The sequence below is a fragment of the Talpa europaea genome (genome assembly GCF_964194135.1).
Source record: "Talpa europaea genome assembly, chromosome: 9".
Taxonomy (NCBI): domain Eukaryota; kingdom Metazoa; phylum Chordata; class Mammalia; order Eulipotyphla; family Talpidae; genus Talpa; species Talpa europaea.
In genome coordinates this window covers 8,334,731-8,362,672 of record NC_140076.1, presented here as the reverse complement: position 1 = coordinate 8,362,672, position 27,942 = coordinate 8,334,731, and the positions used below count along the sequence as shown (strand labels likewise).

At 58.8% G+C, this 27,942-nt stretch overlaps 1 protein-coding gene across 1 annotated transcript; it reads left to right on the top strand.

Moving 5' to 3' along the window:
- On the top strand, positions 1 to 26,243 carry EPHA2 (EPH receptor A2; the record flags this gene model as incomplete). The annotated part of the gene is made up of 17 exons (XM_084243123.1): positions 1 to 189; positions 4,471 to 4,538; positions 6,187 to 6,856; positions 15,109 to 15,264; positions 15,357 to 15,689; positions 16,495 to 16,610; positions 17,029 to 17,182; positions 17,624 to 17,723; positions 18,217 to 18,272; positions 18,520 to 18,645; positions 18,736 to 18,921; positions 19,104 to 19,165; positions 19,243 to 19,452; positions 19,643 to 19,792; positions 20,535 to 20,728; positions 21,585 to 21,740; positions 26,138 to 26,243. The coding sequence occupies exons 1-17, from the start codon at positions 108 to 110 to the stop codon at positions 26,241 to 26,243; spliced, it is 2,925 nt and encodes a 974-aa protein (XP_084099249.1). The 5' UTR covers positions 1 to 107.
- Between the last annotated feature and the right edge of the window lie 1,699 nt (positions 26,244 to 27,942).

Sequence of the window (27,942 nt, the reverse complement as noted above, 5' to 3'; positions counted from 1 at the left end):
AGGAGCCGGTTCTCACCCAACTTCCATTAAGGACTTGGGGCAGGAGGGAGCCGGTGGCGCGCGGGCAGCGGCGGGAGCCGGGCGCGGAGGACCGGGCGGAGCGCGGCATGGAGCGGGGGGCGCCGGGCGCCTGCCTCGCGCTGCTGTGGGGCTGGGTGCTGGCCGCGGCGGCCGCGCAGGGCAAGGAAGGTGAGTGCGCGCTCGGCGGGCGCCCCGGCCCGAGGCGGCCGGGGGCGGGACCCCTGCGCCCCTGCGCCCCCGGAGACGGCGGGTCTCGACGCGCGCAACTTTGGAAACCGACCCGGCGCCTTCCAGCCCCGCGCGCTGGGGCCGGCAGGGCGCGCCGGGGCCCCCGGGACGCGCCGAGACCCCATCCGGGCGCTTGGGAACTCTGGGCACCGCGGGGCTGCGGCCCGCGAGCTCCGGGCTCCGCGGCCGCCGAGAGGGGACGCGGCGCCGGCCACGCGGTTGTGGACCCGCCGGGGGCTGCAGGATCGAGTCCCGCCGGGGCGTTCGGGGATCCCTTGGAGACGGGGGTGTCCAGTGGGGATTTTCCGCGAGTTTAGCTTCTTGGTGACGGAAGTCACCGGCCCGCTTGCTCCGATTGTGCGGGAAAGGCATTTCAGGGGAGGGGGTTCTTCGATGGAGGGGTGGCCCCCCGGGAAGACCTGCTGCCCCCTGAGATTTTCTCCGCGCCCCGGAGGAAAGCCCTGGGGGAGGCTCGGGGCAGCCTGCCCACACCAGCTTTCCCTCCCTTCCCGAACCCCGTTCCCAGGTTGGGGGACAAGCTGGCGGCCGCGCGTGAGGACAGGAAGGCCCCGAGTTTAGCGTTCTGAGCCAGGGGTGACTCAGGACAGGGAAATGCGGCAGGTGGGGGCGCGGCCTCCCAAGGTGTGGAGTCGTCACCCCGGGGCCACCGGAGTCCGGGCACCCGGGGGTGGGGGCCTGAATCACACGCCCCCGCGCCGGCGACTCCTGGGAGTCGCTCTGGGCCAGGGGCCCCGAGTTTGCCTTGGGGTGGGCGGGGGTGAGGACGGGGGCTCCAGCCCCTCGCCCAGGCCGGCTCCGGTTTCCAGCAGAGAGAATAAGTTTTCGCTGGCGGGTCAGAGCGATGTTTCCGCAGGCTCCGCCAGGGGAAGTGCAGAGGAAACCCGGCCGGGCGAGAAGTTTCCTTGAGTCTTGCCTCCTTTTTCCACCTCCCAAACGGGGGTTGGAGGTTTTTCTCTTTCAAGCTGGGAGGCCAAGAGGCCGGCGCTGGAGCTTTTGGGAGTGCAAGCGGGGGTGGCATCCCGCTCGGGCCCCGGATCAATCAGATAGGGCCCCGGGGCCCAACTCGCCAGGGCAGTGGGTGGCAGGGATTTGTGCGCCCCTCAGCAACCTCCCCTGCCCAGCTTTCTGTCCTCCCCCTTCCTAGGGGCTGTGTTTGGAGAGCAGGGGAGAGACAGCTGGAATCAGTACAGGCCTTTCTCCAAGGCTGCCCATGGGGGCTGGGGATTAGGCAGGACTGACACTGCTGGGAGGTTGCTTTGCTGCCTGCAAGCCTGGAGCCTCTTGGCGCCCCCATGTTGATCACTCCCAGCTTAGATGCATAGTCCCACCTCCCTCTCCCACCCCCACCGCGGCGCGAGGAAGGATGGGGTGTGTATAGGAGAGTCCTGGGATGGGGGAACATTTTTGCTTAGGCTGTAAGAGTCCCTGGAAGTGACTCTCTGGGGAGGGGGGTGCCTCTGGGGCCGGGAGGTGATGGCCCAGCTGGCAGCTGCTGGTTTGTTATGTTCTTCAGGATTCAGGCTGGATGTGGTGGAACCTCCTGGGGGGGAGGAGATGAGCAGAGAGGACACGCATGCCCCTTCCACCCTGAGCCCAGGCTGCTGTCCCCTCTCTGTGGAGCCTGCTGGCTTCTCAGCAGCTACTGAATCTGCCCCTTTACAAACCTGGAAAACCAGGGAGGCGCAAGACCTCACCAGCCAGGGCCCTTTGCATAGCGCAGGTCAGATCTGAGCATCTGGCTTCTTGGCTGCTGGGGCCCAGGCCCTGCACTGTGGTTTCATGGTGGATTTTCCTGAGCAGAGAGAATAGCTGGGCAGGGATGCAGGGGCACAGGGGCTGCTGGCCCGAGTTGGCTGACTGCGCTCAGGGGGCCTGTAAAGTCCCCAGCTTGATTCTCATTTGCCCTCCGTTCCCTTCCCCTTGTCCATCGTTTCACTCCCAGAGTCCCCTACTGCCCCTGCCTGGAGGGATAGCTTAGTGCTGGTTACAGAGGGATGGGGGAGCTGGGAGGTGTCTAGGGGAGCAGTACTGCATTTCCAGAGGGCGGGCGAGGGTGCCCGTTTCCAGTGGGACTTCAGGCAGAGGAGACTTTCCTGAGGCTGGGGGAGGGTCACAGGCCCCCCCCGGATGAGCCCTGCTCTATCAGGCCCCTCAGTGAAACCTCAGGGGGCAGCTGAGGGACTCCCAGGCCCCAACCCCTTCCCAGGAAACAAGAGCCTGAGTCCCTGGAAGGGCTGAGGGAAAGAACCGCACCCCACTCCCAGGCGGGGCAGAGGGCCTGGCTGGGCTCCTGTTCCTGGTGATCGGTTCTAGGGAATTTCCCTGGGAGGGGGCTGTGGCTGGAAGCCCCTGGGGGAGCCTCCTTCCTGTGCGAAGGCTTCTTTTCTTCTCAGATTGAGCCTGTTGATACTTCTAGCCGGGGCTTGGGGCTGGAAAGGGAGTGTGCTCTGGTAGAGGGGGGTGGGGGACCCTTCCTGCCAGGTTAACCCCTCAGAGCCTGGGAGCCAGGAGCCCCACCCTCAGAGGGCTTGGGTGGCCTTTCCTGCTGCACCCCCCCCAGGAATATGTGTGCAGAACTTTGAGGACCACTCCCCATTGGCCTCCTACCCACTCAGCTGCAGTCAAGAACCCCTCGGTTCCTTCCTGTGGAGCTGGAACGTTCCATAGGCTAGCAGGGTTAGTGAATTTTCCAAGCCTGGGCCCTGGGCATGCCCCAACAAGTCCCTGCGCCCGCCCCTACCCACTCCCACGGCTGCCCTCCCCTCTCCCCCAAACTTGGGGCCCTTGCCACATCGGATTTCCTCTTCCCTGTCTGGCCCAGCGGACCCTTCCTAGAGAGAGATCTGGCACAGGGCAGGGTCAGGTGGCTGCCTCACACCCAGCCCCACAGCAGGGCGTTCTAACCTCCGGAAAGCGACTCCTCTCCACTCCTCACTCCTCTCGGCCCCTGGGCCTGCCCCCACCTCTAAATCAAACGCATCTCTGCTCCCTGCCTGCCCAGAGTTCATCCACCCATAGATCCTTCTTCCAGGGCCTGGTCCCGAGGAATGCTGTACCTCCGGGAGGAGGCCCCAGAGTTCAAAGGAAGCAAGTACTTGGTCTTGCTCTTTCTGCCTTAGGACTTTACCCTGTGAATCCAGGGAGACATCCAGAGGTACCATGCCTCAGTTTCCCCAGCCTGTTTCCCCTCCCTAGGAATGGTGGCACCTCTTGGCAGCTACCTGAGCTTTGGAAATGGAGGAGGGGCGGTACCAGGGTCTTGGGTCTCAACTGCAGCCGCTGAGCCCGCCAGGGAGCCAGGGGCTGGCAGTGGGAAGTACCAACAGCCAGGCTAGATGTTAGGGAAGCCCCTGGCAGGGAAGCTCCTGGATCTTCCCCCAGGCTCAGATGCCCTCTCCAAAGTATGGTTCTGGCACTGGTCCCTCTGAGCCTGGAAAGTCCCCCTCAGGGTTTTCATCCTTGGCACCCCTACTGGGGCAGTGGCCTTGTGAGTGACTTTCCCAGGGAGGGGACCCGGCCAGCTGTGTGTACCCTTGGGCCCCTCCTAGAGGCCCTTATGGGTTCAGGGCTTTAAGCCTGTGCTGTGGCTTTCATGGTGGGAAGATCAGTTTCCAGACACCCCCTGGGGTACCCTCTCCCCCTGAAGCTGTTCCCGTCTGTTCCGAGCTGTCTTCTTGGAGTACCCTGAGACACATGTGTCCATACGTGAGCTGCATGTGTGTGCTGTGTTGTCTGGGCGGGATTGGGGGTGATTGGCGCTGGAGGGGTGTAGCAGGAGCAGTCATGAGTGCCCCCAAGGCCCACATGCCAGTGAGCACTGCTGAGGGGCCGGTTCCTGAAAGCAGATGTGCTGGTGTGGTATCACTTAACAGCCCTGCCTGCCCGATCTGTCCAGCTGCCATTGCCCTGCTGGGCTGAGCTGAGCTGCCTCGTTCTGCCCAGTTGGGGGCCACGGGGTGGGTGTTTGTTTGTGACTGGGGCCGGGGCTTGGAAGACTGGGCCCTAGTCCCACTCCAGCCTGCCTCGTGGTCATGACCATCCTTTCTCTGTGCCTCTGTTTCCCTGTTTGTCAAGGGATGGTCACTCAGATATGGTGACCTGTGATCGTGGGCTCTTTCTCCAAAGGATGAAGAAGCCACCACGGTCTGACTCCTGGATATACCCCAAGCTCAGTCTCTCCCCATCTTCTGTCTCTTTCAGTTGTGCTGTTGGACTTTGCTGCTGCTAAAGGGGAACTCGGCTGGCTCACGAGCCCGTATGGCAAAGGCGTAAGACTTCAGGGTCGGGGGGACAGGAGGATGGGGCCCGGCCTGGATCAAACAGCTCAGTCAGGGTTCAGACTCTGGGGCCAGCTTCTCAGGTGCAGAGTCACCGTCCGAGGCTGGCGAGGCCTAGAAGGTAGGAAACGTCCTGAGAGGAGGAAAGAGTTGAACCCCTTGGTTCCCTCCATCTACCTCTTGGAAGGACAGGGGTGAACTTTGAGGCCTTCAGCCCAGGAAGTAGTGGGGCACTTGGGGGGCCTGGGGGAAGAGAAGAACAGTAGTTCCCAGGTCCCTACGACCCTGGGAACTAAATCAAGTTTCTTCCTGCTGGACCCCTCTCCTGCTCCTGCAGCTGTTGCTTCCCCTTCCTGCTGGAAGCTGACTTTGGCCTCCTCCCCACCCGTTTCCTCCGCTCTGCTGTGCCCTCTGTGACCTGGACTGGTGGCCCAGCACTGGGGTCCTTTCCCCAATTGTGTATAACTTTCATGTGGTCTTGGGGAAAATATTGCTGCACTCTGGGCCTCACTTTCCCCCTTTGTACAATGGACCCTTGCAGAGTTTGTTCAGGGGCCTTGAACTGATGACAGGGATGTCTCCAGGGTGCTACTCGGGCCAGGTGTGTGTGTCAGGTGTCTATTCCTGGTCATCTTAGCTCCCAGGAGGCCTGAGGGGTAGCTGTGAGCGGATTTCCAGGATCCTGGAATGTCCAGCTGGGATGGGAATGGGGTGGGGGGGTGGGGAACACAGGTCATCTGAGGCCCAACCCAGTCATCTGAGGCCCAAGGGCATTTGAGGCATTAGCCTGTGTCACACAGTGCAATTCAGGTCTCTTTCCTTGGCCCCTCTGCTTTCATCTATTCATTCAACAAATCCTTTCCTGAGCACCTGCTCCATTCAGGTAGGCCCTGGGGTTACAGAAATGAATTAGATACAGTCCTTGCCCAGAGGAGCTCAGAATCTAGTGTGGGAACTAGATGTAGGTGTTTCCACACAGGTACTGTGATACAGGGGACTTGAACACGGTGGGAGCCAGTGAGGGACACTTGACCCAATCTTTGTCCAAACTAGGGAGTCTTCCTGGAGGAGGCTGAGCTGTGTTTTCAGGTGGCAGGAATGCATATTTATCTGTTTCAATGATAAGATCTAAATGATGAGGGAACCTCCATTGTTTCTGACTTAATCCTTTGCCCTGCCACTACCTCCCGTCTTCACACATACACATACCGTGAAGAATAACAGTAACAATAACAATGGTGATGTTATCAGCGGCCTTGTGTGCCACGCGATGTGCTCAGAGTTTTGTAGACATTCTGTCATTTATACTCCTCATAGCAATTCTCTGAGGTAGCCGTTACCCCATGTACAGGTGGGGATCTTAAGACTCGGAGAGCTTAAATGAGGTCACACAGAAACCCCAGCTCAGTCTCTTATGGAAGTTCAGCACCCCAACATTGGGATCAGACACACTGGGGAGATCCCATCCAGGCTTAGCCCCATCTAGCACATGAAGGTGACTTGAAGCTCTTCCCTGGGCCTCAGTTTCCTTCCCTGTACAATGAGAGTATTAAGCATCTCCCCAGTGCCCAGCTGTGCCTCTGGCTCAGTTTCCCCTTCCCCAGCGCCTCCCGCACTAACCTGTCGGCTCTATGCGCAGTGGGACCTGATGCAAAACATCATGGACGACATGCCCATCTACATGTACTCTGTGTGCAACGTGGTGGCTGGTGACCAGGACAACTGGCTCCGCACCAACTGGGTGTACCGTGGCGAGGCCGAGCGCATCTTCATTGAGCTCAAATTCACCGTGCGTGACTGCAACAGCTTCCCCGGCGGCGCCAGCTCCTGCAAGGAGACCTTCAACCTCTACTATGCCGAGTCCGACGTGGACTATGGCACCAACTTCCAGAAGCGCCATTTCACCAAGATCGACACCATCGCGCCAGACGAGATCACGGTCAGCAGTGACTTCGAGGCGCGCCACGTGAAGCTGAACGTGGAGGAGCGCTCCGTGGGGCCGCTCAGCCGCAAGGGCTTCTACCTGGCCTTCCAGGACATTGGCGCCTGCGTGGCGCTGCTGTCCGTCCGCGTCTACTACAAGAAGTGCCCCGAGCTGCTGCAGGGTCTGGCCCGCTTCCCCGAGACCATCGCGGGCTCCGATGCGCCCTCCTTGGCCACTGTGGCTGGCACCTGCGTGGACCATGCGGTGGTGCCCCCTGGGGGTGAAGAGCCCCGCATGCACTGCGCAGTGGACGGCGAGTGGCTGGTGCGCATTGGTCAGTGTCTGTGCCAGGAAGGCTACGAGAAGGTGGAGGATGCCTGCCAGGGTGAGTGACCGTGGTGGGCGATCAAAAGTGGGGGTACTGGGATGGGAGGCCGCCTTCGGGTTCTAGCTTGGGCTCTGGAACTCTGGGATCCTGGCAAGGTCAGCTCTGCTCCTACACGCAGTCATTCTGTTATGACTTAGGGCCTTCCTGGGCTCAGGAATCACTGGATTCCATGACTTAGGGCCTTCCTGGGCTCAGGAATCACTGGATTCCATGACTTAGGGCCTTCCTGGGCTCAGGAATCACTGGATTCCACTGCGAAAGAATATATTGGATTGTCGAAAAAGTCTTGATGTCATTTTTTCTATGTTTTTCAAGCAAAAAGGTGTCACGACTTTGCCGACAACCCAAAAGTAGGAATACTACAAGGGAGGCCTCCAGGACAAGAGGGCCTGGGTTCAGCCCACCTCTGCATTTAGCTGTGTGACTTTCAGCCAGTTCCTTGACCTCTCTGGGTCTGCATTTCCTCATCTATAAAATGAAGGCGAACATAGTGCCATCTTGTAGGCTTGTTGTGATAATCAGATGACTTAATACTCATAAAGTGCTTAGGTCAGTGCCTGACACATACTGCTTTTAAGTGTGGTTGTTATTTTTGATTCATCCCACCAGTGTATCTTGAGTCTCCACTTTATCCCAGCACCGTGGACCCACGGCCGGGCGGTAGTTTCATTCCTCTTAACTCACTGTGTGACCGTTGGCAAGTGACGTCACCTCTCTGGTTATGTGGCTCCTCTTCTGCACCCAGGATGAGGGAATTGGACAAGGATTCCCTCCCCTGGCTGCCCATCAGACTCACTGGGGGAACTTTTGAAAAGTATTGACATTGAGAGAAAAGGTGGAAGGGAGGGGCAGGCTCTGCTTTACCAGAGCCTCAGACCCATCAGTGGGGGGACACACCGATGCAAGGCCAGATTGAGGGTCACTTACATCAGGCTGTCTGGGAATGGGGCCTGGGCACTAATGAATGTACATTGGGAGCTTCGGCTTAACAGGGCCTGTGACAGCGGAAATCTCTACAACTTGGGCTTTTTTTCAATGGTTGAATTTTCTGGAAAAGGCTGTGGGCATTTGTGGAATGCAGGCCGACCTTTGGAAGGCCAGCTCATCCCCTCTCTCTGGGAGTTTCTCTGCTGAGATAAGCGGGACGTTGAGAAATTGGAGCTTCGGTCCCTGCCGTTGTACATGACTCCTGTGTGATCACAGGTAGATGTTTCCCATCTCTGGCTTCAGGCTTCCTATCAGTACAAGTTCAGCTATACCAGCAGACTTTATTCATGGTGTTTTGCCATGAATCCTGCACGCCATGAAGGAGGCTGAGGTGTTGGGGGAGTCTGATGGACACTACTGGCCTCTCAAAACAAGTCCTCAGAACCTTGCTTGACACAGTCCGCAGACCCCTGGATGAAAACTTCCCTAAGGCCCTTTCTGGCCATAAACCTGTAGATGGTTTTTGCTCTGAGTTTTCCCGTCATCACCTTTCCTCTCAGCTCTTCTCTGCTGAGTGAGCCCCCTTTTCCAGGCGACCCCTGCTTTAGGTCACCCCAAGTGCACACTCCCAGGTTCAGACAATGACTGCAGGGTGGGAGGGGGCCCAAACAGCCCAGTAGGTCCGGCAGCTCCTCCCACATGACATCCTCGCAGAAGAATGCGGGGGTGGGGGTGAGGGGCAGCTGAAAACTTTCCACAGGCTGGTGATTCAGACCCTGCAGAGATAAGTGGATGGTTGGGGTTGGGGGGTGTCCCTCCAGGAAGGGGGGTAGCCTTCACCTCCTCTCGGAGGTCAGGGTTCTGGCAGCTTTGTGAAGAACTAGCAGACCAGTAGGGAGGACTGGTTTCGCCAGTGGGACCCTCTCAATTGCCAGCCTCCTGTGCCCTGGTTTTCCTTCCTTGGGCACCCCTGGTCCCCCCACCGGCTCCAGTTCCCTCCAGTGTGGCTTAAGGGTCCTCTGAATGACTGGGAGCACCCAGCCTGGCCACTTTTTATTCTAATACTCTCCTCCCAGCAGCCCCTGACCGCGATGACAATGGCGAAAATGCCGGTGTCCAGTAGAGAGGCCTCTCCAAGGACAGGGATACCCTTGCTGGCCCACACCTGTGATTAGTCCCACTTTGCCAACAGGGTCCTGAGTCTTAGGAATGCCCAGAGACTTGCCTGGAGTCACTCAGCTAAGATGTGGCCGCTTCGGGATTTGAATCCACTTTGGGATTTGAATCTGGTGATGCCGTGGTGTGGGGGCCAGAGGAAGTGTCAGGAAATGGGGCGGGAAGTGACCAGTTCCTTTGGAATCCCTGACTCAGCTCCTGGCCCTGGGACAGGCTCTCTGGGCAGCCCTGGGGTGGCAGGTCCTGGTGCAGGAGGTGGGGGGGGTGGTCATTACCAAGTGCATTGAGGGGGCATGGAGGGAGGCCAAGGGTCTGCACGCCTGCCTGACCCTCCACGGGACCCTTCCCCGGGGCGTCCATTGATGAACACTGAGGGGGCATTGGTACCCCAAGGTCGTCCAGTACCTGATCCAGGTTATCCTTAGAGTTCATTTCACCTGGGCTCTTTCCCTAGGAAGCCTGATGCCAGGAAAGAGTTAAATGGCGGCAGAAAAGAGGCACCTCTCAGGTGCTGTGTTCGGACAGGTGGGCACACAGCCCAGGTGAGCTCTCATGAGCTATGTCAGGAATGAGCCAGCTTCACTCCAGCCCTCCCTCCTGCCCCACCCTCCCACCCCCAGCTCTGCCAGGGGACAGCGGAGTCACTCAGGCCAACCATCATCTCCCCCAGGGTGGCTTTGTCTCCCTGCTCGTCTCCGCTTCCTGTGCTGGCATCAGCAGCTGAGCTGGCGGGGCCCAGTTGGCGCCTGGGCCACAGGGATTGCCGGCCAGGTGAGCAGGTGGCCAGCGTCTTTGGTCTGAGGCTCAGCCTAGCAGCTGGGAGGCCGGAGCTGGAGGTGGGGGCGGTGGGGCATCAGGAATTCTCCCCTTGGAGCCTCACCGCCCTCCGGGCCCAGTACCCCCATGGATGGCTCCTCTCCACTCTGGTTTCTCTGGGGATGCTCCGTTCTCGGCACCTGCTGAGCATTTATTTTATTTTTTTAAGATTAATTTATTTATGCATACAAGAACTGGAGTACAGACCAGAGGTGCAGGGGGGTGAGAGGATTCACCAGAGACAGAGTGGGGAGCAGAACAGGCAGATCTACTAAAACACACTGATGAGGAAAGCAGCGGGCGAGACAGGAGAGGTCCACTGCACCATGTGGGTCAGCTCCCAGACAGGCTGGGGACTCGAACTCATGCAGCTGTGGCTGGCAACAGCTTGACAGCGCTGCGCCACCAGGGAGGCCCAAGCATTTATTTTATAAGAAGCTCCACTTCAGTCTTCACAGACACCCAGGGAGGCTAAGGACGGTCCATTTTACAGATGAGGAAACTGAGGCCTGGAGAGAACAAACCGTGACCAGTGACCAGTGAAGCTGGGGCCTGGCACAGGGTTGGCATGTACCCTCCTGCTCCTGCCACGTGTCCTTCCACTGATAAGCTGAATGAACTTCAAGACCCCGCTCTGGGCCTCGTTTCTTCTACCTTTAAAATGAGCAGGCTGGACTCTCGCTGACCTAGTGGCCCAGGTTTACCTGCGGAGACTTTCTGCTGTGACTTAGTCAGAGAACATGGATTGTTCTGGCAAACTGTTGACCCAGTGGCCTCTCCCTGTGTGACAAGGCCCGGCTCTAGCCAAGGGGCCATAGCTGAAGGGGTGGGCAGCCCTGGGCAGGGGATGGCTCTGGTTGGGATAGCCCTGGGTCCTGGCTGGACTATTGGGGAGCCCTGCTTTGTCTGGGTACAGCCCATCCCTGGGCTGGGGGCTCTGGGAGCTGTTGGCTGTGACCTTCAGGCTTGTCCTCTCTGGGGAGTGCCACCCGATCTTAGTTCTGCGGCGTTTCCTGGGGCCGGCAGGGGAGGGGCTGTGGGTGGCAGCACCCCTCCCACCCCTCCCAGCCAGCCCTACCCTTAGCTCACACTGGGGGCCCTGGCAGCCCTTCCTCCCACCCCGTCTCCCTCCCAGAAGGTGAGTGTGTCCCAAGAACGGAAGGAAGGAGGCCAGGAGAGCAAACAGAAGATAAAAGGCTGGTAGGGAGAGAGAGCGGATGGCGGGGAGGCCAGGCAGGGAGGCAGCGGCAGGGAGGCGGGAGCCTGGGGTGGGGGGAGCTGTGCTTATCTTGGGCTTGGTGGAGGAATGTGCCCCAAGATAATTCCCCAGGGTGTGTGTGAAAGGGGCAAGGTGCTGTCTGCCTTTGGGCCCTAGGGACACCTCTGCGGCTGAGGGAGGACAGTGCCTACTGGGGAGCCAGAAGCTTCTGGGGCCTGGAGTTATCAGTTCCCTTCATTTGCTGGGTCAATAACTTCCAGGTTGGTGTTTGCTGCCTGTTAGGGTGAGAGACAAAGTCCAGGTCCCGTCCTTGTCCTTGGGCTGAGGGAGCGCGTGGTCTCCAGCCCGGCGGACTTGGGAGGTTGTGGCCTTAGGTGAATTGCCACCTCGACCTCTTGACCGGATGACCTCGCCACCGCAGGCCTGGGAGGTAGCTGGGCCTGGGGAGGGGCTCGGCCAGGGGTTGGATTTGGGCCATGCCAGCGGGCGTCTGTCCCTGAGTCACCCCACGCTGCCACCTTAGGGGCGGGCTTCAGGAACTGGAAAAACCGGGGTACAGCCCCGGGTGCAGCCACCGTGCCCCAGTTCCCCTGCTTAGAGTGGGCTGGGCCTGCCCGGCAACCGGGGCCGAAGTTCTCCACATTTGTGCCAAAGTCAAGCTCCTGTGCCAGGCAGGTGGGGGCATCCAGGTCACAGGGTCTCCCCGGGCACTGAAACCACGCTCAGCTCTGGGGCACGTGGGTCACGAGCCATTCCCTGACTCATTCACTCACTCATTCATTCACTCCTCCATCGTTCAACAGCAGCTACGCACCTATGACATGCGAAGCTCTGTGCTGGGCCGGGGGACACAGATAAATCCCACGCACTCCTGCTGCCCAGGAGCTGCCAGCCTAGTAGAGGATCCTCTCGGGTGCAGAAATAATTTCAAATGGAGCAGGAAAGCCAGGCTCTGAACTCCCCTGGAGCAGAAAGGGTGTTTATCTAACTCACCATCGGATCTCAGGGCCCAGCATTGTGCCAGACACGTAGGAAGTGCTCGATTAATGTTTGGTAAACAGAAGATTGAGTAATAGATGCCCTAATGGGACACCAGGGGTCATCAACTGGGCAGTCTTGGAGGACTGCATAGAGGAGCTCTAGCTGGGTGTTGAAGGGTGCATAGGAGTTAGCTGGCTGAGGGACAGTGGGGTATTGTGTGTGTGGGGGGGGGTGTTGAGTGTGTGTGGGGCCCTGGTATGTGAGCCCTGTCCCCTCTTACCTGCCCCAAATGCCAGGAAATCCAGCCAGACAGAGCCAGGGAAACATAGGGGCTTGTTGGTGTCTGCTCTCAAGCTCTGGGACCCCCAGACACACTGGCGGGGGTACTCCTTGGGCTCTGTGCTGGAGGAGGGGGCAGCACATTCCCGTCAGGCAAGCACATGCCCTGTTGATGCAGCCGCCCCACTGTATTATCTGGCACGTCCGCAGCGGAAATCTCTCCAAATTCCCTCTTTCCTGCCGGCAGCAGGCGGGCCACCCCCGGGCTCTGGGGCCAAAGAATGGAACCCGGCTCTTCCCCCACTTCCTCCTCTTGGCACAGGGCTGGGGGGCTCTGGAGTCCCACAGGGCGGGGCCTCGTGGGGGATTGCAGGTGAAGACACTTGTGTCCCCTCCAGCCTGAGAACCTGGGCTGGGAAGGTGCATTGTGGTTCAGGGTCCCCTGAGCACCCCAACTCCATGGGCCTGGGACCACCTGGAGCCAGCACTTACCCAGGGCGTAGGCCCCTGGCAGACAAGTCAGGACATTTGGAGGCATTGAAATCCCAGGATAAACACGGCCCCGCTTTCTGGAGGCTCATTTTTACTGGACAATTTGGGGGCGGAGAGAGCTATTTTTGTTTTGAAACAGCGCTGTTCGGGAGAAGAAGGCAAAATACACATCGATTTCTTAATGTAATAGACATGAAAGACCTTTGGGGCTGAGGGGGGCCGCTTGGGGGGCGCTACCCCCTCTGGTCCCCTTAGCACCTCGGTGTGGTTCCGCTCCTTTCTCCCCATAGAGCACACATGTACCCAGTTTGCGAAGCCTGTGTTGGGGGTGCCACACACAAATCCCAGGGGCCCTGAAATTAGTCTTGGGGTTCTCTGGCTGTTGATGTAGGCAGGGCACCATCTCTTCTCTCTTGGGGTTTGTTTCAGAATGTTGCTCTTCGCTTGGCTCCAAAGTGGGGAGTTCACGGAAAGGGAGAGCGGCGTGAAGTCAGGGCACCCTGGGTCAGGAGGAGCTTGGAGGGAGACCTTGGACAAGTGGTTTTCCCCTCTCGCCACCTGTCTTCTCACCCCCAAAATGGAATGAACGATGGCATTGCCCAAGCATGACGGGCTTGCTGTGGGGCTAAGTGAATGTCAAGGGCTTGGCCCAGGAGCTTCACGTGGCCACAGCCTACCGGGTGGTCAGCGTTTGCAAGAGGGCTGCCGGCTCTGCAGAGCGGGAGGGCACACTCCCCTTCTCTGCCCCCAATGCCTGGCGCTGTCAGGGCTGGGCTGAGGTTCTGGTGTGTCTGGCATGGCAGCGTGGAACAGGGCCCAGGAGGGCTCGAGAGACGGCACTGGTGTGGCTGCTGGACCCGGGCAGGGCGAGGGCTGGGCTCCCGATGGCAGCAAAAGGCAGCGAGGCAGGCTGGCCCTGCATTCGGAGTCACTGACAGGAAGTCACCATCCCAGACCTGAAGGAACTGGGAGTCCTTTGAATCCTGTCCTCTGACTCCCAGCTGCCCTGTGCACACAGGGGCCTGGGCACTGAGGGAGACTGTCCAAGCACTTCTTTTGAGTGTCTTTATTCCTGACTCTGTAGCCCTCAGGACAAGGCCCTGGCTCCTTGGCCTGGCAGTGAAGGCCTTGCTCTGTCCCCGAAGACCTTGCAGTCTTACTGCTGTCTGCTCCCCCTATTTGTACCATAAAGCCACACACACTCTCTGTGTTAGCCTGGCTCTTTCTCACCCCAGCTCCTCCCAAGGTTCTGTCCTGCTGAACTCCCTCTCAGCCTCTAAGCCCCAACTGCAGTATCCCCTCTGACTCCTCCGGGCCATGTCCAGGGTTCTCTCTCCCCCTTAGCCTCTGGCCCACCTCATTACTGTCGACATTATCACAAGCTCCTGCTCCATGAGTTTAGGGGCTTTGTCTTCCCTCGGGGTCCATGCCTGAGGAGGGTTAGTGAGTGACTGATGAACGTGGCACTGAGCTTGGAGGTGGCTCAGGACTCTCTCCATAGAATAAGCTGAAGACTGGGTGGTAACTGTAAGGCTGTGGGAGGGATCCTTAGGGTGACCCCCCATCCCACTCTGCCCTGGGCAGCTTACATGGAGGGACCTGTGTCTGGGCAGCTTCCTGCCTGTGGGGCCAGGAAGGGGCTTGGGGCAGGAGGTGAATAGGGTGGTGGGAGGAAGAAGCCTCCGGAGTCAGGTGCCTGAGCCCTTAGCCTGCCTGGCCGGGACAGGACCTGTCACCAGGGAGGAGGAAGAGCCGCTTCCTGGCTGCCCTTGTAGTGGCGGAAATGACTTGGTCCAACAAGCAGATCCAGAGAAAAGACTGGGGGCCTGACCTTTCCTGCTTCCTGGTCGGCCAGCCCCGGAATGGGAAGGCTTTCAGGTCCTGGGGTGAGGGGACACCCGCTGGGTGGCATCCTGAGCTGATGGGTCTGGCTGATGGGTCGGGTGGTACTGATAGTCAGTCAACAAACATAATTGGTGAAGGAGTTACAGCCCTCGTGGGGACCTGACAACCTGGTCTGCATGGGTTAAAGGAGACAGTTAGTGGCAGCGGGCTGAGCCAGATGAGCCAGGTGTGAGGTGGACTTCTTAGGAAACTGGAAGGCGAAATGTGAGCCTTGAACGCCAGGCTCAGGGGTGTGGAGTTTCTTGGGAAAGCCGGGGGGCAGTGATGCAAGCTTTGGAGGCACTTCCTGGTGCCCGGTGTCGGTGCAAGCTTTGCATTTTCTCATCACGAGATACTTTACTGATGAGAAAAGCAGGGCCATAGAGGTTTAGCCAATTGCCTGGGGTCCCTGTGACGGGCGGAAGTCGCTTGGGCTGGGCCTGGCTGAACTGACGTCTGCCCCTGTTTCCACCAGCTTGCTCGCCTGGATTCTTCAAGTCCGAGGTGTCCGAGAGCCCCTGCTTGGAGTGCCCTGCACACACCCTGCCGTCCTCCGAGGGGGCCACCCACTGCGAGTGCGAGGAAGGCTACTTCCGGGCAGCGTCGGACCCACTGTCCACGCCCTGCACCCGTGAGTCTCGCAGGGGATCCGGGAGGCCGTGGTGGGTGGTCGGCAGGTCCAGGGTAACCAGATGCAAGCTCTGCCCTCTGCCCTCTGCACAGGCCCACCCTCCGCCCCGCACTACCTCACAGCTGTGGGCATGGGCGCCAAAGTGGAGCTGCGCTGGACACCCCCCCAGGACAACGGGGGCCGCGAGGACATCACTTACAGCGTCAGCTGTGAACAGTGCTGGCCGGAGTCCGGTGAGTGTGGGCCCTGCGAGGCCAGCGTGCGCTACTCGGAGCCGCCGCACGGGCTCACCCGCACCAGCGTGACCGTCAGTGACCTGGAGCCGCACATGAACTACACCTTTGTCGTGGAGGCCCGCAACGGCGTCTCAGACCTGGTGACCAGCCGCAGCTTCCGCACGGCCAGCGTCAGCATCAACCAGACAGGTGAGGGTCTGAGACCCAGGAGGCAGGTGGAGAGGGGGTGACTGTGCCCTTGGGACCCGCCCAGGTGGGGCTTCTTGAGGATGGCCACTCTGGCTCAGCAGTGTTCAGAGGGAGGCAGCAGCCGGTGGTTTAAAGCAGTCTGGGACCTCTCTGGTTAAGCACTGCACTATGAAGCAATCCTCAGCTTCTGCAGCACGAGTTCAATCCCCGACCTGCCAGGGAGAAACCACATGGTGAGGCAGACTTCTGTCTCATCCGCTGCTCCCCTCAGCAGTGTATTTCAGTCAGTCTGCCTGTTCTGCTCCCCACTCTGTCTCTGGTGAATCCTCTCACTCCCCTCATCTCTGGCCTGCACCCCAGCTCTTGTATGCATAAATAAATCTTAAAAAAAAAATAAAGCAGTTTCTGGAGTCGCTCCCGGCTCCGTGACCTTGGACAAGTTACTCAACCTCTCTGAGCCTCTGTTTCCTCACTTATAAAATGGGGATAATAATAAGGCTATTGAGAGGATTTAATAGAACATTATACATAAGACTCTTAGTGCCAGGGCCATGGGAAGGATATAGCAAGAGTCAACTGTTGCTTTATTTTTGTTATTTATACATAAATATGTGCAGGACCCCTCTGCTGTGTCTGCCATTGCTGCAACTGGGAGCTCTGTGCTCCAAAGCTGAAAGTTTAGAATCTGGGGTTAGGATCCAAAAATGTCTGGGCTATGGGTGGACTGGGCCTGGGTGTACTCAATCCCCCAGCCTGAACTTCCAGGCGAGTTCTCATTTCCATCCCCCACCTTCTGCCTGCCCAGAGCCCCCTAAGGTGAGGCTGGATGGCCGCAGCACCAGCTCGCTGAGCGTGTCCTGGAGCATCCCCCAGCCACAGCAGAGCCGTGTCTGGAAGTATGAGGTCACCTACCGCAAGAAGGTAACCAAGGGGGTTCCGGGCTGATCCCCTGAGCTGTGAGCAGAGAGCCGGCCAGGCTATGCTCACTACACTGTGCCTAGCCATTAGAAGAAGCTCCTCTGCAGATGGGGAAACTGAGGTCTGGGGGTGCGCCTCTCCCAGATCAGCACAGCAGAGACTTGTGGGAGAGAAGGAGCCGTGTTTGGGACTGGGGAACAGGGTCAGGTCTTGGGGATCAGGCAGGCCTGGGTGGCATCCTGCTCAGACATCTGTTGACTGTGACCTTGAGCTTGTCCTCTCCAAGCCTCAGTTTCCTCCTCTATAAGAAGATCACGGAGTTTGCCAACGGAGGTGAACCACCTGGCTAAGCTGGGCTGGCTCTGCTCTGCTGGACTAAGAGCGCCCAGCCCCACCTCACCGTCGGTTCCTCCACCTGCAGGGCGACTCCAACAGCTACAACGTGCGCCGGACCGAGGGCTTCTCCGTGACGCTGGACGACCTGGCTCCGGACACCACTTACCTGGTCCAGGTGCAGGCGCTGACGCAGGAGGGCCAAGGTGCTGGCAGCAAGGTGCACGAGTTCCAGACGCTGTGTGAGTTGGGGCTCAGGGCGTGGGCCAGGCCAGGGTCCTCACAGGGAGCAGCTGGGGTCTCCTGGGAGAAGAAATGCCCTGCTCCTGGGCAGCCAGGGCCAGGCAGCCTTCCCCTAAGCTCGGGGAGGGGACAGAATAGAGCTCTGGGGGTGGAGGACCAGGGACGAGCATTCAGGGCAGTGTTGTAAGGCTCCGGCTTGGGCGGTTCCGGTTCCAATCCTGCATCATGGAGAAAGCTGAAGTCCACGCTGCCGGGAGTACCTGCTGTGTGCCGGGGAAGCCCCTCCCTCACCATCTATGAAAGGGAAGTAAATGTCCCTTTGGACCCTTGCAAGCAAAGCACCCAACATGTGTCTTTGGTCCCTAAAGTGGACCTTGGGTGCAACAGGCAGTGTTGGGGTGCGGGGGGCTCCCTCATCATCAGCTGCTCTCCCCCAACAGCCACGGAAGGATCTAGCAACATGGCGGTGATTGGCGGTGTGGCCGTCGGCCTGCTCCTGCTGCTGGCGCTGGCGGGAGTTGGTATCTTCATCCATCGCAGGTTCGTGGGCACCCGGGCTCCCTGAGCTTTAGGTGGGATGCAGAGGCCCAGGAATCTCAGTTTCCTGCCTGAAAAATGGAGCTCTAGGAATCTAATCCTGTCCCTTCCTCCGCCTGGGGGTTGCAAAGATGCACTAAGCTGTAAAGTCCTGAGCAGCCTGGGGGGGGTCGGACATGGTGGTCATTATCTTCGCTCTGGTTGTTAGTGGTGTCCGCACTTCCTCTGGCCGTGCAGGCAGGAAGCGCTGGGAGCCGTAATGAGGAAAGCTCTCGTTACAGTCACTTCAGAGGCCACTATGGGGTGCAGGTGCTGAGGGGGGAGCCGTGCTTGCTAATTTCCTCTCTGCCTCTCCCCTGGCCTTCCCTGCACCCTCTGCCTGACGCAGCAGGGCACTGGGCTTGCCAGACACCACTTAGGACCAGAGTAGGTGAGGAGGTCCTGGCCAAGAGGCGCTGACCTCCCTGTGGGCTTGGTCTCCTTGGGGTTCTTTCAGGAGGAGGAGCCTCCGCGCCCGCCAGTCCTCAGAGGATGTTTACTTCTCCAAGTCAGGTGAGATGCAGCCCCCCTCCATGTCCAGCCCTCTCCCACCTCCCCATGAGCCTCATGTGGCAGCCGTGGGGACAGCTGGGGCACCCTAGGGCTCTGGGGGTGGAACCCACAGCTTCCTCAGGCAGCTCTAAGGGGCTGACCACTACCTGGCCTAAGTCCCCTGAGGTCCCCGGTCATGACACCACCGGGGCACCCTCGGGACACCCTCCCTCAGCTGTGGGTGATCCTCCTCTCCCTCCCCTTCCAGAACAACTGAAGCCCCTGAAGACTTATGTGGACCCACACACGTATGAGGATCCCAACCAGGCTGTGCTCAAGTTCACCACCGAGATCCACCCGTCCTGCGTCACGCGGCAGAAAGTGATCGGAGCAGGTGAGGTTGGCGCCTGTGCCGAGGGGCGGGGACAAGGTGGGAGCACATGCACCCGGCTGACTGGGGCGTTCCCCTCCCTTGCTGCTGCAGGAGAGTTTGGGGAGGTGTACAAGGGGACACTGAAGGCGTCGGGGAAGAAGGAGGTGCCCGTGGCCATCAAGACGCTGAAAGCTGGCTACACAGAGAAGCAGCGGGTGGACTTCCTGAGCGAGGCCAGCATCATGGGCCAGTTCAGCCACCATAACATCATCCGCCTGGAGGGCGTCGTCTCCAAATGTGAGGCTTGGCCAGAGATGGGGGAGAGCCTCAGGGGCCTGATCTACATGGGAGAGGGGTTGCCCACCGGGGTCCCCAAACAGGGTCTCTACCCGTAGCTGCACCCACCTGTCCCCCTCACACACCTGTGCCACCTCCTCCAATTCTGGCTGACCCCTCACCCCTGTGCCCGCCCCCTGCAGACAAGCCCATGATGATCATCACCGAGTACATGGAGAACGGGGCCCTGGACAAGTTCCTTCGGGTAAGGCTGTGGGCTGGGCTTGGGGGTGCCCCGGTGGGCCCGCGGCCGGCTGGTGGCTGAAGGCTGTGCTCCAGCAGGAGAATGATGGCGAGTTCAGCGTCCTGCAGCTGGTGGGCATGCTGCGGGGCATCGCAGCTGGCATGAAGTACCTGGCCAACATGAACTACGTCCACCGCGACCTGGCCGCCCGCAACATCCTGGTCAACAGCAACCTGGTCTGCAAGGTGTCTGACTTCGGCCTGTCCCGCGTGCTGGAGGACGACCCCGAGGCCACCTACACCACCAGCGTGAGTGCCTGGGGGGCTGTCGTCACGGGGCTGAAGGGCCAGAGGGTGAAGCAGCCTTCACCCGGCTCCAGGGTCTTCTTACCTGTGCACCTGAAGTATGGACCTCAGGAGCACCTGTAGGGAACAGGATGGGACCTGCCTGGCTGTCCTGGGGCAGCCAGAGTGGTAACTGGGCCTGGGTCCCCTGCAGGGTGGCAAGATCCCCATCCGCTGGACGGCCCCAGAGGCCATTTCCTACCGCAAGTTCACCTCAGCCAGTGATGTGTGGAGCTATGGCATCGTCATGTGGGAGGTGATGACATATGGTGAGCGGCCCTACTGGGAGCTGTCGAACCACGAGGTAGGTCTCCTCCTTCCCCTTCCCATCTGGACTTGAACTCAAACCCTTTCCTCATTCCCAAACCCCAGGGGTAGAGAAGTGTTGGGGGGGGCCAATCTTCATTAAGTACAGCCATGCATTGGTTCAGCAAAGTCATTCTCTTTTCCAGGAAATGCTTATTGAGGGCCTACTATGTGCCAGGCTTGTCCTGGGTTCTATACCCAGTCCCTGCTTATAGTCAGTGGAGGGCAAGGAAACTAGGTGTGTGTGCGTGCATATGCTCACGTGTGCATGTGTAGGGATGCATTTTCATGTGTGCACATGTGTGTGCTCACGTGCCTGGTGCCTCACAAGCCTGAGACCTGGAAGGCTTCCCTGAGGAGGTCACATCTTAGCTGAGGCACAGTAAGGTAGCCAGGTGAGGACAGGAGGGGAAAACTGCTCCAGCCCAAAGGGGCAGCAGACAAAGACACCCCCAGGCCGGAGGAGACGGCCTACAGGGCACACTGCATGGCTCTTGCCTGGGGTGCCCTGCGGGGGAGCCGGGTCCCCTTTCCCTGGAACTCTGGAGGCAACCCTTTAGCACTCACTCCTTGTGCAGCTCTGAATGTTGGGCTCATCTGTTTCTGAGGTACCTCTTCCCTCCACTGCCCTCCTCTGCATAGTGGGGCTCCCCAAGGAGCCTGCCCAGGTCGGGGTGGTAAAGACTGCTCCAGACCTCCATGGCTGCTGCCTGGCACCCCTGACCATCCTGCCCCGCCAGGTGATGAAAGCCATAAACGACGGCTTCCGGCTCCCCACGCCCATGGACTGCCCCTCGGCCATCTACCAGCTCATGATGCAGTGCTGGCAGCAGGAGCGGGCCCGCCGCCCCAAGTTTGCCGACATCGTCAGCATCCTGGACAAGCTCATCCGGGCTCCCGACTCCCTCAAGACCCTGGCTGACTTTGACCCTCGGTGAGTTCTACGCGCCTATCCCTGGCAGCCCCCACTTTTCCTACTGAGCCACCTCGGCGTGGTGGCCAGCCAGGGGGTCATGGGCCAGGGACTCTGCTTAGCCTGGACTAACCGAAGCACTTGTACACAGGGCAAGTGTGCCAGGCCTGGAGCTCTGCACTTAACATGTTTTAACTCATTGGAACAACTTCCCAGATGGGTCCTGTAATTATCTCCCCTTTCTGTAAATGAGGAAACTGAGACACAGGGCAATTAAGTATCTTACGTGCTGGCATTTGGCCAGACCGGGACTGGCTCCAGGGACCTGAATCTCAAGATTTTGTTATTTTGTGGTTGTTTTGTTTTGTTTTGAAGATTTTTATTTATTTAAAAAAAAAAAGATTTTTATTTACGCATTCAGAACTGGGGTACAGGCCAGAGGTGCAGGGGGTGAGAGAGTTCACCAGAGACAGAGTGGGGAACAGAACAGACGGATCTACTGAAACACACTGCTGAGGGGCGCAGTGGGTGAGACAGGAGAGGTCTGCTGAGCCATGTGGGTTGCTCCCTGGCTGGGGATCGAACTCGTGCTGCAGAGGCTGTGGATAGCATCATAGTGCTGTGCTTAACCCCTTGCACCACCAGGGAAGCCCTATTTTGTGGTTTTGGTGTGATGTTATCAGTGGGAGCCGAGGGGGGCAGCACAAGTGTCCCCCATGTGCCAGCTCTCTCCCCGACGTGGCTTCCCCCTTGCCTGGATGAGGAAACTGAGGCACAGGGCTGCTGGGTGCCTTGCCAGGTTGGGCGGCATCTGGCCAGGAGCCATGGGAGACGGGGTGCTGCTGCACCTCACCTCAGGTGCTGGTTCCTGTTGCAGGGTGTCCATCCGGCTGCCCAGCACCAGCGGCTCAGAGGGGGTGCCCTTCCGCACGGTGTCCGAGTGGCTTGAGTCCATCAAGATGCAGCAGTACACGGAGCACTTCCTGGCCGCCGGCTACACCGCCGTGGAGAAGGTGGTGCAGATGACCAATGAGTGAGTGCTTCCGCCGCGCCCGTGCCGCCTCGGGGCCCTCTGCCCCCCACCCATCCGCTCCTCTCTCCACCCGCCAGCACCCCCTCCTCTCTCTTTCTCGCTCCTCTTTTGGGGAGTCTTCGCAGGAAGGGCAGAACCAGGCCGGCAGCCAGCAATTCTGCGCACCCGCTCTTGGCTCCGTCCTCTTCCTGCGTCTTTTTTCCAGAGTGGGAAAATAATAGCAATTGTAATAATAACAGTGGCCCTTATCAACCCTTATCAAGGCTGGACTCTGTGCCCGCTCTGGCTGGAGGCCGCAGGATAACAGCGGGGGGGCCTGTCAATATTCCTATGAGACGGACAGGTAGGAAATAGGAAATAGTGCAGAGAAGGGCACGGACTTGCCCAGGGTCCCGTGGCCATTAGGGTCAGAGGCGGGGTCCAGCCCTGGCCAGTGAGAGTCCAGAGCTCGGACTGTAGAGGCAGAGAAACTGAGGCTCAGAGAGGTTTCTTTGGGACGCACAGCTCATAGCTGGGATTCTGGGCAAGAAAAAGCTTCCCCTTACAGCCATCTCCTGACTCCACGCCTAATAAGATTACTAAGATGCTATTATTTCATCCCCACTGAACAATTGGGGGTTCAGAGGCTGAGAGGTCGCACACCTTGCCTGAGGTCATTCCACCCTTAAGGCTCATCTTCCTTTCCAGGATGGAGAAGAAATGGACAGAGCCTTTGGGCCTGAGCGAGGGCTGTGCATGGGCTCAGAGACCCTCCCGGGGACCTCCTCGTGGCTGACCTTCAGCCCGGCCCTCAGGCCTGGAGAGAAGTGCCCGTTACACTGTCCCCGGGGAGGGGCTCTTTGTCAGGCTGCCCCGAGAGAGCTGTCCTCTCCTCCCCAGCACCAGGGACCTTTCCCGGCATGGCCTTGAAAACATTGTCCTCTTAGCCTTTTGTGCCTCCAAAAATAGCTTTAGGTCCTGATGTCCCAGCATGTCCAGGGTCCAAGGTCACGGCAGGCATGGGCCCTTAGGGCTGGGAGGTTTTGGGAATCCCATAGAAGAGACGATCCAGTCTTCCACGGTTCTGGGTCCCAGAAGTGCTGGGATTTGGGTCTGTGTATGAACATTCTGGAAAGTGCTCAGCTGGGCTTTTGACCTGCCGGTTCGGCCTCCCAGAACCAGGCCATGAGCTGTCGCAGGGACAAGCGGGGGTGGGAGTCAGGCGGGGACAGAGCTGACCCGAGTGCGAGGCATGCAGAGGAGACGGGTCCCAGGAGATGGAGTCCCAGTATCTGGGTCTGCTGTCAGCCCTGTGTCCAAGTTCCAGGTCTGTACTCTAACAAGGGGCTCCTGGCCAAATTAGGCTTCATCTTTGCGCCTTGGATTGCAGGTGGCACACCTCACACACAGCAGGGACTGAGGTCAGGCCCCTCCTCTCCCGCCGTCCCTTCCTTTCCACCCGCAGCCCGTGCACAAAGGCCAAGGTTCCTGGGTTCCTTCCCTTTCCCTGGGAACCTGGAACACCTCTCTTTGCCCCTTTGGGGGCTTCCACCCAGGACAGTGCAGCTTCTCGTTAGGGCGAGCCGAGGTGGGGGCCGAGAAGTGCTTACAGGAAACACATGTTCTTGGAAGTGTCCCGAAATAGCCCGGGGTGCTCCTCGGCCAATTCCTTTCCCACGAGCAGGGACAGGACGGTCTTGGATGGATGGATGTGAGTGTGTGTGTGTGTGTGTGTTGTGTTTTGAAACGGCCTAGATAAAGGCAGGAAGTCATTCCACACTCCCTCCTCCTCCACCAGCCCGGGGGTGCGCCTGGGCCACACACCAGGGCTCCAGCTCCTCTCACTGACTCTTCAAATACATGTAGTAAGTGGGAATCTCAAAGCAGTTTATCAACCTGAAGGCCGAGTCTGAGTGTGCCCTGGGCCCCAGCAGGAGGTGCTGAGAATTCAGCCCTTTTTTGCTGCGATGGGGACTTCGGCTCTACCATCCTACCCCACCCCCTCAGCCTCCCTGCTTCCTGAACCTTCCTGGACCCCAGGGGCTGGCTGCTCGCTCACTCCCGTGATCCACGGAGCCACCCTTTCTCAACCTGAACATTCCCCCCTGTGTTATTTTGGAGTCGCCTGAGCTTCTAGCTGGACTAGTGGTTCTCGATGCTTTTTGAGAGGTTGATTTAAGTGATGGATGTCTCACCCCAGAAAAATGCCCAGTCCAGCCAAAGGCCCTTCCAGGGTCGGAGGCTTTCGCAGAGGGCATGCTGTGAGGGGTGTGGGGCAGCCTGATGGGACTTGTGATCTCCGCAAGGCCTCTGCCCAGGCTTGATGTGAATGGGATGTTTGTTGAGTGAATGCTTGATCAGACACTGAGTCTCCAGGAGCCATTTCACACTCCCCTCTCCTGGCACACAATAGGTGTGCTCCTAGAGGTGTTGCCTTTGAATCTCCCAGGACCAGGGCTCAGAAGAAAGGTGGCCTCAGTCAGGTGTCCCCCGTGAGGAGAGAAGGTGGGGGTGATGGCCCTGGGTCCCTGATGGGGAAACTGAGGCTGGGGTAGGCACATGCTTGGGATGGTATGCCATAGGCCACAGGCATCGGTTGCTCTGTGGTTAGGAAATGAGGCAGGGAGGTTTGGGGACTTTGTGTTGAAAGAGAAAGGGGCTGGGGCAGGTGGCTCGGGAGCATGTCATCAAAGCCTCCCATTTCACATATAAAGAAACTGAGGCCAGAATACAGGCATGGCCAGCCCCACCCAAGGCTTTGATGGAATCCAGGATTAGGATTTGACCTCTTACCTCCCAGCCCAGGACTTTGGCCTTCCAGATGGGCTTCAAAACCCACCTCAGCTTCCACCCTGTCAGCTTAACCGCTTTGGCTCTGAAAGGACCTCGAGGTGGCCTGGGCAGTGGCTCAGTCTCCACTAAAACATCCGCTCATTCATTCAACAGACACATCCTAAGGACCTTCTGTCCAGGCCTCTCCTGGAACCTGAGAGGAGGAGTGGGAGGGGACAGGTCCCAGACGTTGCCCTCCCAGGGCCACATAACTCGCTGGTTCTTAACCCAGACATCAGGGTCTTCTGACAAAATGCAGACTCCTCACCCCACCTTCAGAAAGTTAAGGCCAAGGATTCTGGAGTTGGGTCCAGGATCCTGCTTTTTTTAGTAAGTTCCTCCTGCCCCAGGAGGAACTGAGAGACATGCTGTATCTGAGAGACATGCTGGAGGATCTACAGGGCTGGGGGAAGACACCCCAATGGGCACCGGGGGTTGGCTAGGAGGTTCTCCCAGCTGTCCGACTCCTGGCCTTCCTGCTGCAGGGAGCGGCTGGCTGCCTCCTGGAGGCCCCTGAGCTGCCCTCCCCACGCACCGGGTCTGCCCTGCCCTGCCTAGCCCTCTGTGAGGACTCCGGAGCCTGTGGGAAAGTCATGTCTCCAGAATTGTAACTAGGAGCGCGCACCATATAATTAGCTCCATTTACAGCCAGGAGACGGCCCATAAAAACCTGGGTGTTTTCATGCGTTTGGGCTGGTGGGTGAGGACGGTGGAGGAGAAAACTCCCAGAGTGAGCAATAAACGTCCTGCTCCAGGGCTCCCGGCAGCATAAGTGGTTTTATGAGGGGCTGGAGCTGCACGGAAGGGGCAGGCAGGGAGGGCCGTGGGCGCCACCTCCCCCTCGGCCACCGGCTCCCGGGGTCCCCTGCCCTCCAGATGGGCACTGTTATCCCACTTCACAGGTGAGGAAGTTGAAGTTCCTAAAGGAAAACACCTGCCTCAGGTGACCTGATCAGACCACGTGCGAGCCCCTCCCACTAAGCAGAGCTTCAGCCCCCCATGGCCCCTCAGCAAGTGTTTCCTGAGTCTTGCTATTTGCAGTGGAACTTGGAGGGGGTGAGGGTGAAATAAGGCCATACCTGGGGAGACCCTGGGGGCTTTGAGCCACACCAAGGCTTTGACCTTCGTGCTTGGGGGCCTGCGGGTGGCATCTGCACTGCCTGGAAACCAGGCCTCGGCTGGGGACTTCAGGGACAGATTGGGGTGGGGGAGGGGCATTTGCTCTCAGCTGGTCAGAGCCCCAGCTCTTCCACCAACTTGCTGTGTGACTTTGGGCAAATTATCTTACCTCTCTGAGCCTCAGGTTTCTAATCTTCCGAGTGGGGTGTCAAGAGCACCTGCTTCCAGATGGTCGTGCTGATTCCATTCAGTTGGCACGCCTGTGGTGTTCCTGCCTTTGTAGATGGGCCCTCTTGGCAGTTTTAGGATGTGGTCCTCCTCTAGCTTCTTCCTAAGCGGAACTCTCTCACCCCCAAGGTCCCTGGGGATCCCCCTCATTCTCACGTCTTCCCACCTCCATTTCCCTCCCCCAGCTACCCTTCTCCCTCACTGACCCCTGACTCTCCTATGTCCCTCTCCACCCGCAGAGACATTAAGAGGATTGGGGTGCGGCTGCCCGGCCACCAGAAACGCATCGCCTACAGCCTGCTGGGACTCAAGGACCAGGTGAACACAGTGGGGATCCCCATCTGAGCCCCGACAGGGTCTTGCACCTGCCTCGGCCAAGAATACTTGAAAAAACAATGGGCCACCCCGCTGGCTCCGCGCTGGGCTGCCAGGGACCTTATTTATTTCTAGTTGTTCTTATCGATGTCACCCTGAGGCCTCTGCTGGGGGCTCTTGACTGACCCCTAGGCCTGAACTGAGATGCTCAGGGACCCTGGGCTGGGGGCCCCCCTCACCCATCTTGGACAGACAGCCAAGCACTTAGCAGGCAAAGCCATGTTCCCAGCACCCCCCAGGGCAGGAGCCCTGCCACAGCCTCTGGACTTACACGGACATCTCCAAACTGTGCCCCGCTTCACCTTCTTGCGGGAGGAGAGCCTGTGGCCATGTGAACAGGGTACCTCAAGCCCCCCCACTCACCATCAGCAGATACTCAGTCAACTCAGCGGGGGGCTCTTGAACTGACACAAGGCCTGAATGGAGATGCTCAGGGACCCCGGGCTGGGGTCCCCACAGTGGTGCCCTCCAGTGCCTTCCTCCAACCCCAGGCCCTATCCTCAGTCCCGCGGGCCAAACTCTTGCTTCTCCCGGGCCCTCACAGGATGCTTGGTTGTGTTGAGCTTTTAAAAGTATATATATTTTGTATTTTATGGAGAGAATGTGTGTGTGGCAGGGGCCCGGCGAGGGCTGGGACAGAAGACGGCCTGTACAGACATTCCCGGGCTGGGGCCGGTGCTGGCGGGACCCCTGCTGTCCCCAGTCCACCCAGCCTACCCTTTAGATAAGATTCTCTTCTCTGTCAGTGTTAATGACTTTGTTGTTGGGTTATTTTTTTTTTTTTGGACCTTAATTTATTATTATTTTTTTTATATTTATTGTTAGGCAATGACTTATTTCTGTTCTGGAATAAAGTTTCAGATGGTTCAAAGTGATCTTGGTCTGGAGTCTCTGAGGCATGGTGGGTTGGTCGGAGAGGCCTTCTGTGTCGGAAGTGGGGTGTTTAAACAGCTTCTTGCGCAAGCCACCGCTGTCGTGTAAACTAGGAGCGGGGGTGGGTGGGAGGTGGGCAGAGGGCCAGAGAGCAGGCCCTGCCGAGCCTGGCCTCCATGCCAACGGGCCTCTGTCACCTTTGATCTCTGGGCCTCTGGAGGGCTGGCAGGCAGGACAGGGAGAGGGCCCGTCGCTGTCCTCCCACACGTCTCTGTGGAGCTGTTGAAATAGATGTTTCGACCCTCCGTGGATGGCTCAGAGATTCACCAAAGCTTTCCACAAGTGATGGCTTGTTGGAGCCTCAGTATCCTGAATTTTGTGGGCGGCCCCACTTTACAGGAGAGGAGCACTGAGGCTGGGCACGATGACCAGGCTCGCCCAAGGCCACACAGCAAGTTAGAGGCAGAAGCCAGAATTATAAGCAGGGCTGGGAAGCCCAACTTGATGTTTTTCTCACAGAGAAGGAGACTGAGGTTCAGAGAACCACAGTGACTTGCCCTTGGTCACACAGTAGGAAGTAGCAGAGGCCTCAAGGGAAGTCAGAGTCCAAACTTCAACCCCGAGCCATCACTCAGCGGTTGCTGCCCTACGGTCCAGAGACCGTTCAGCGTGGGGGTTAGGAATTGTGTACAGGCAGCCAGGAACACAACCTTGTAAGCAGAGATGATCTGGGGTACAGAAGGAAGGCTCCCTGGTGGAGGTGACCCCAGAGCTGAGACCTTGAGAACAGATAGGA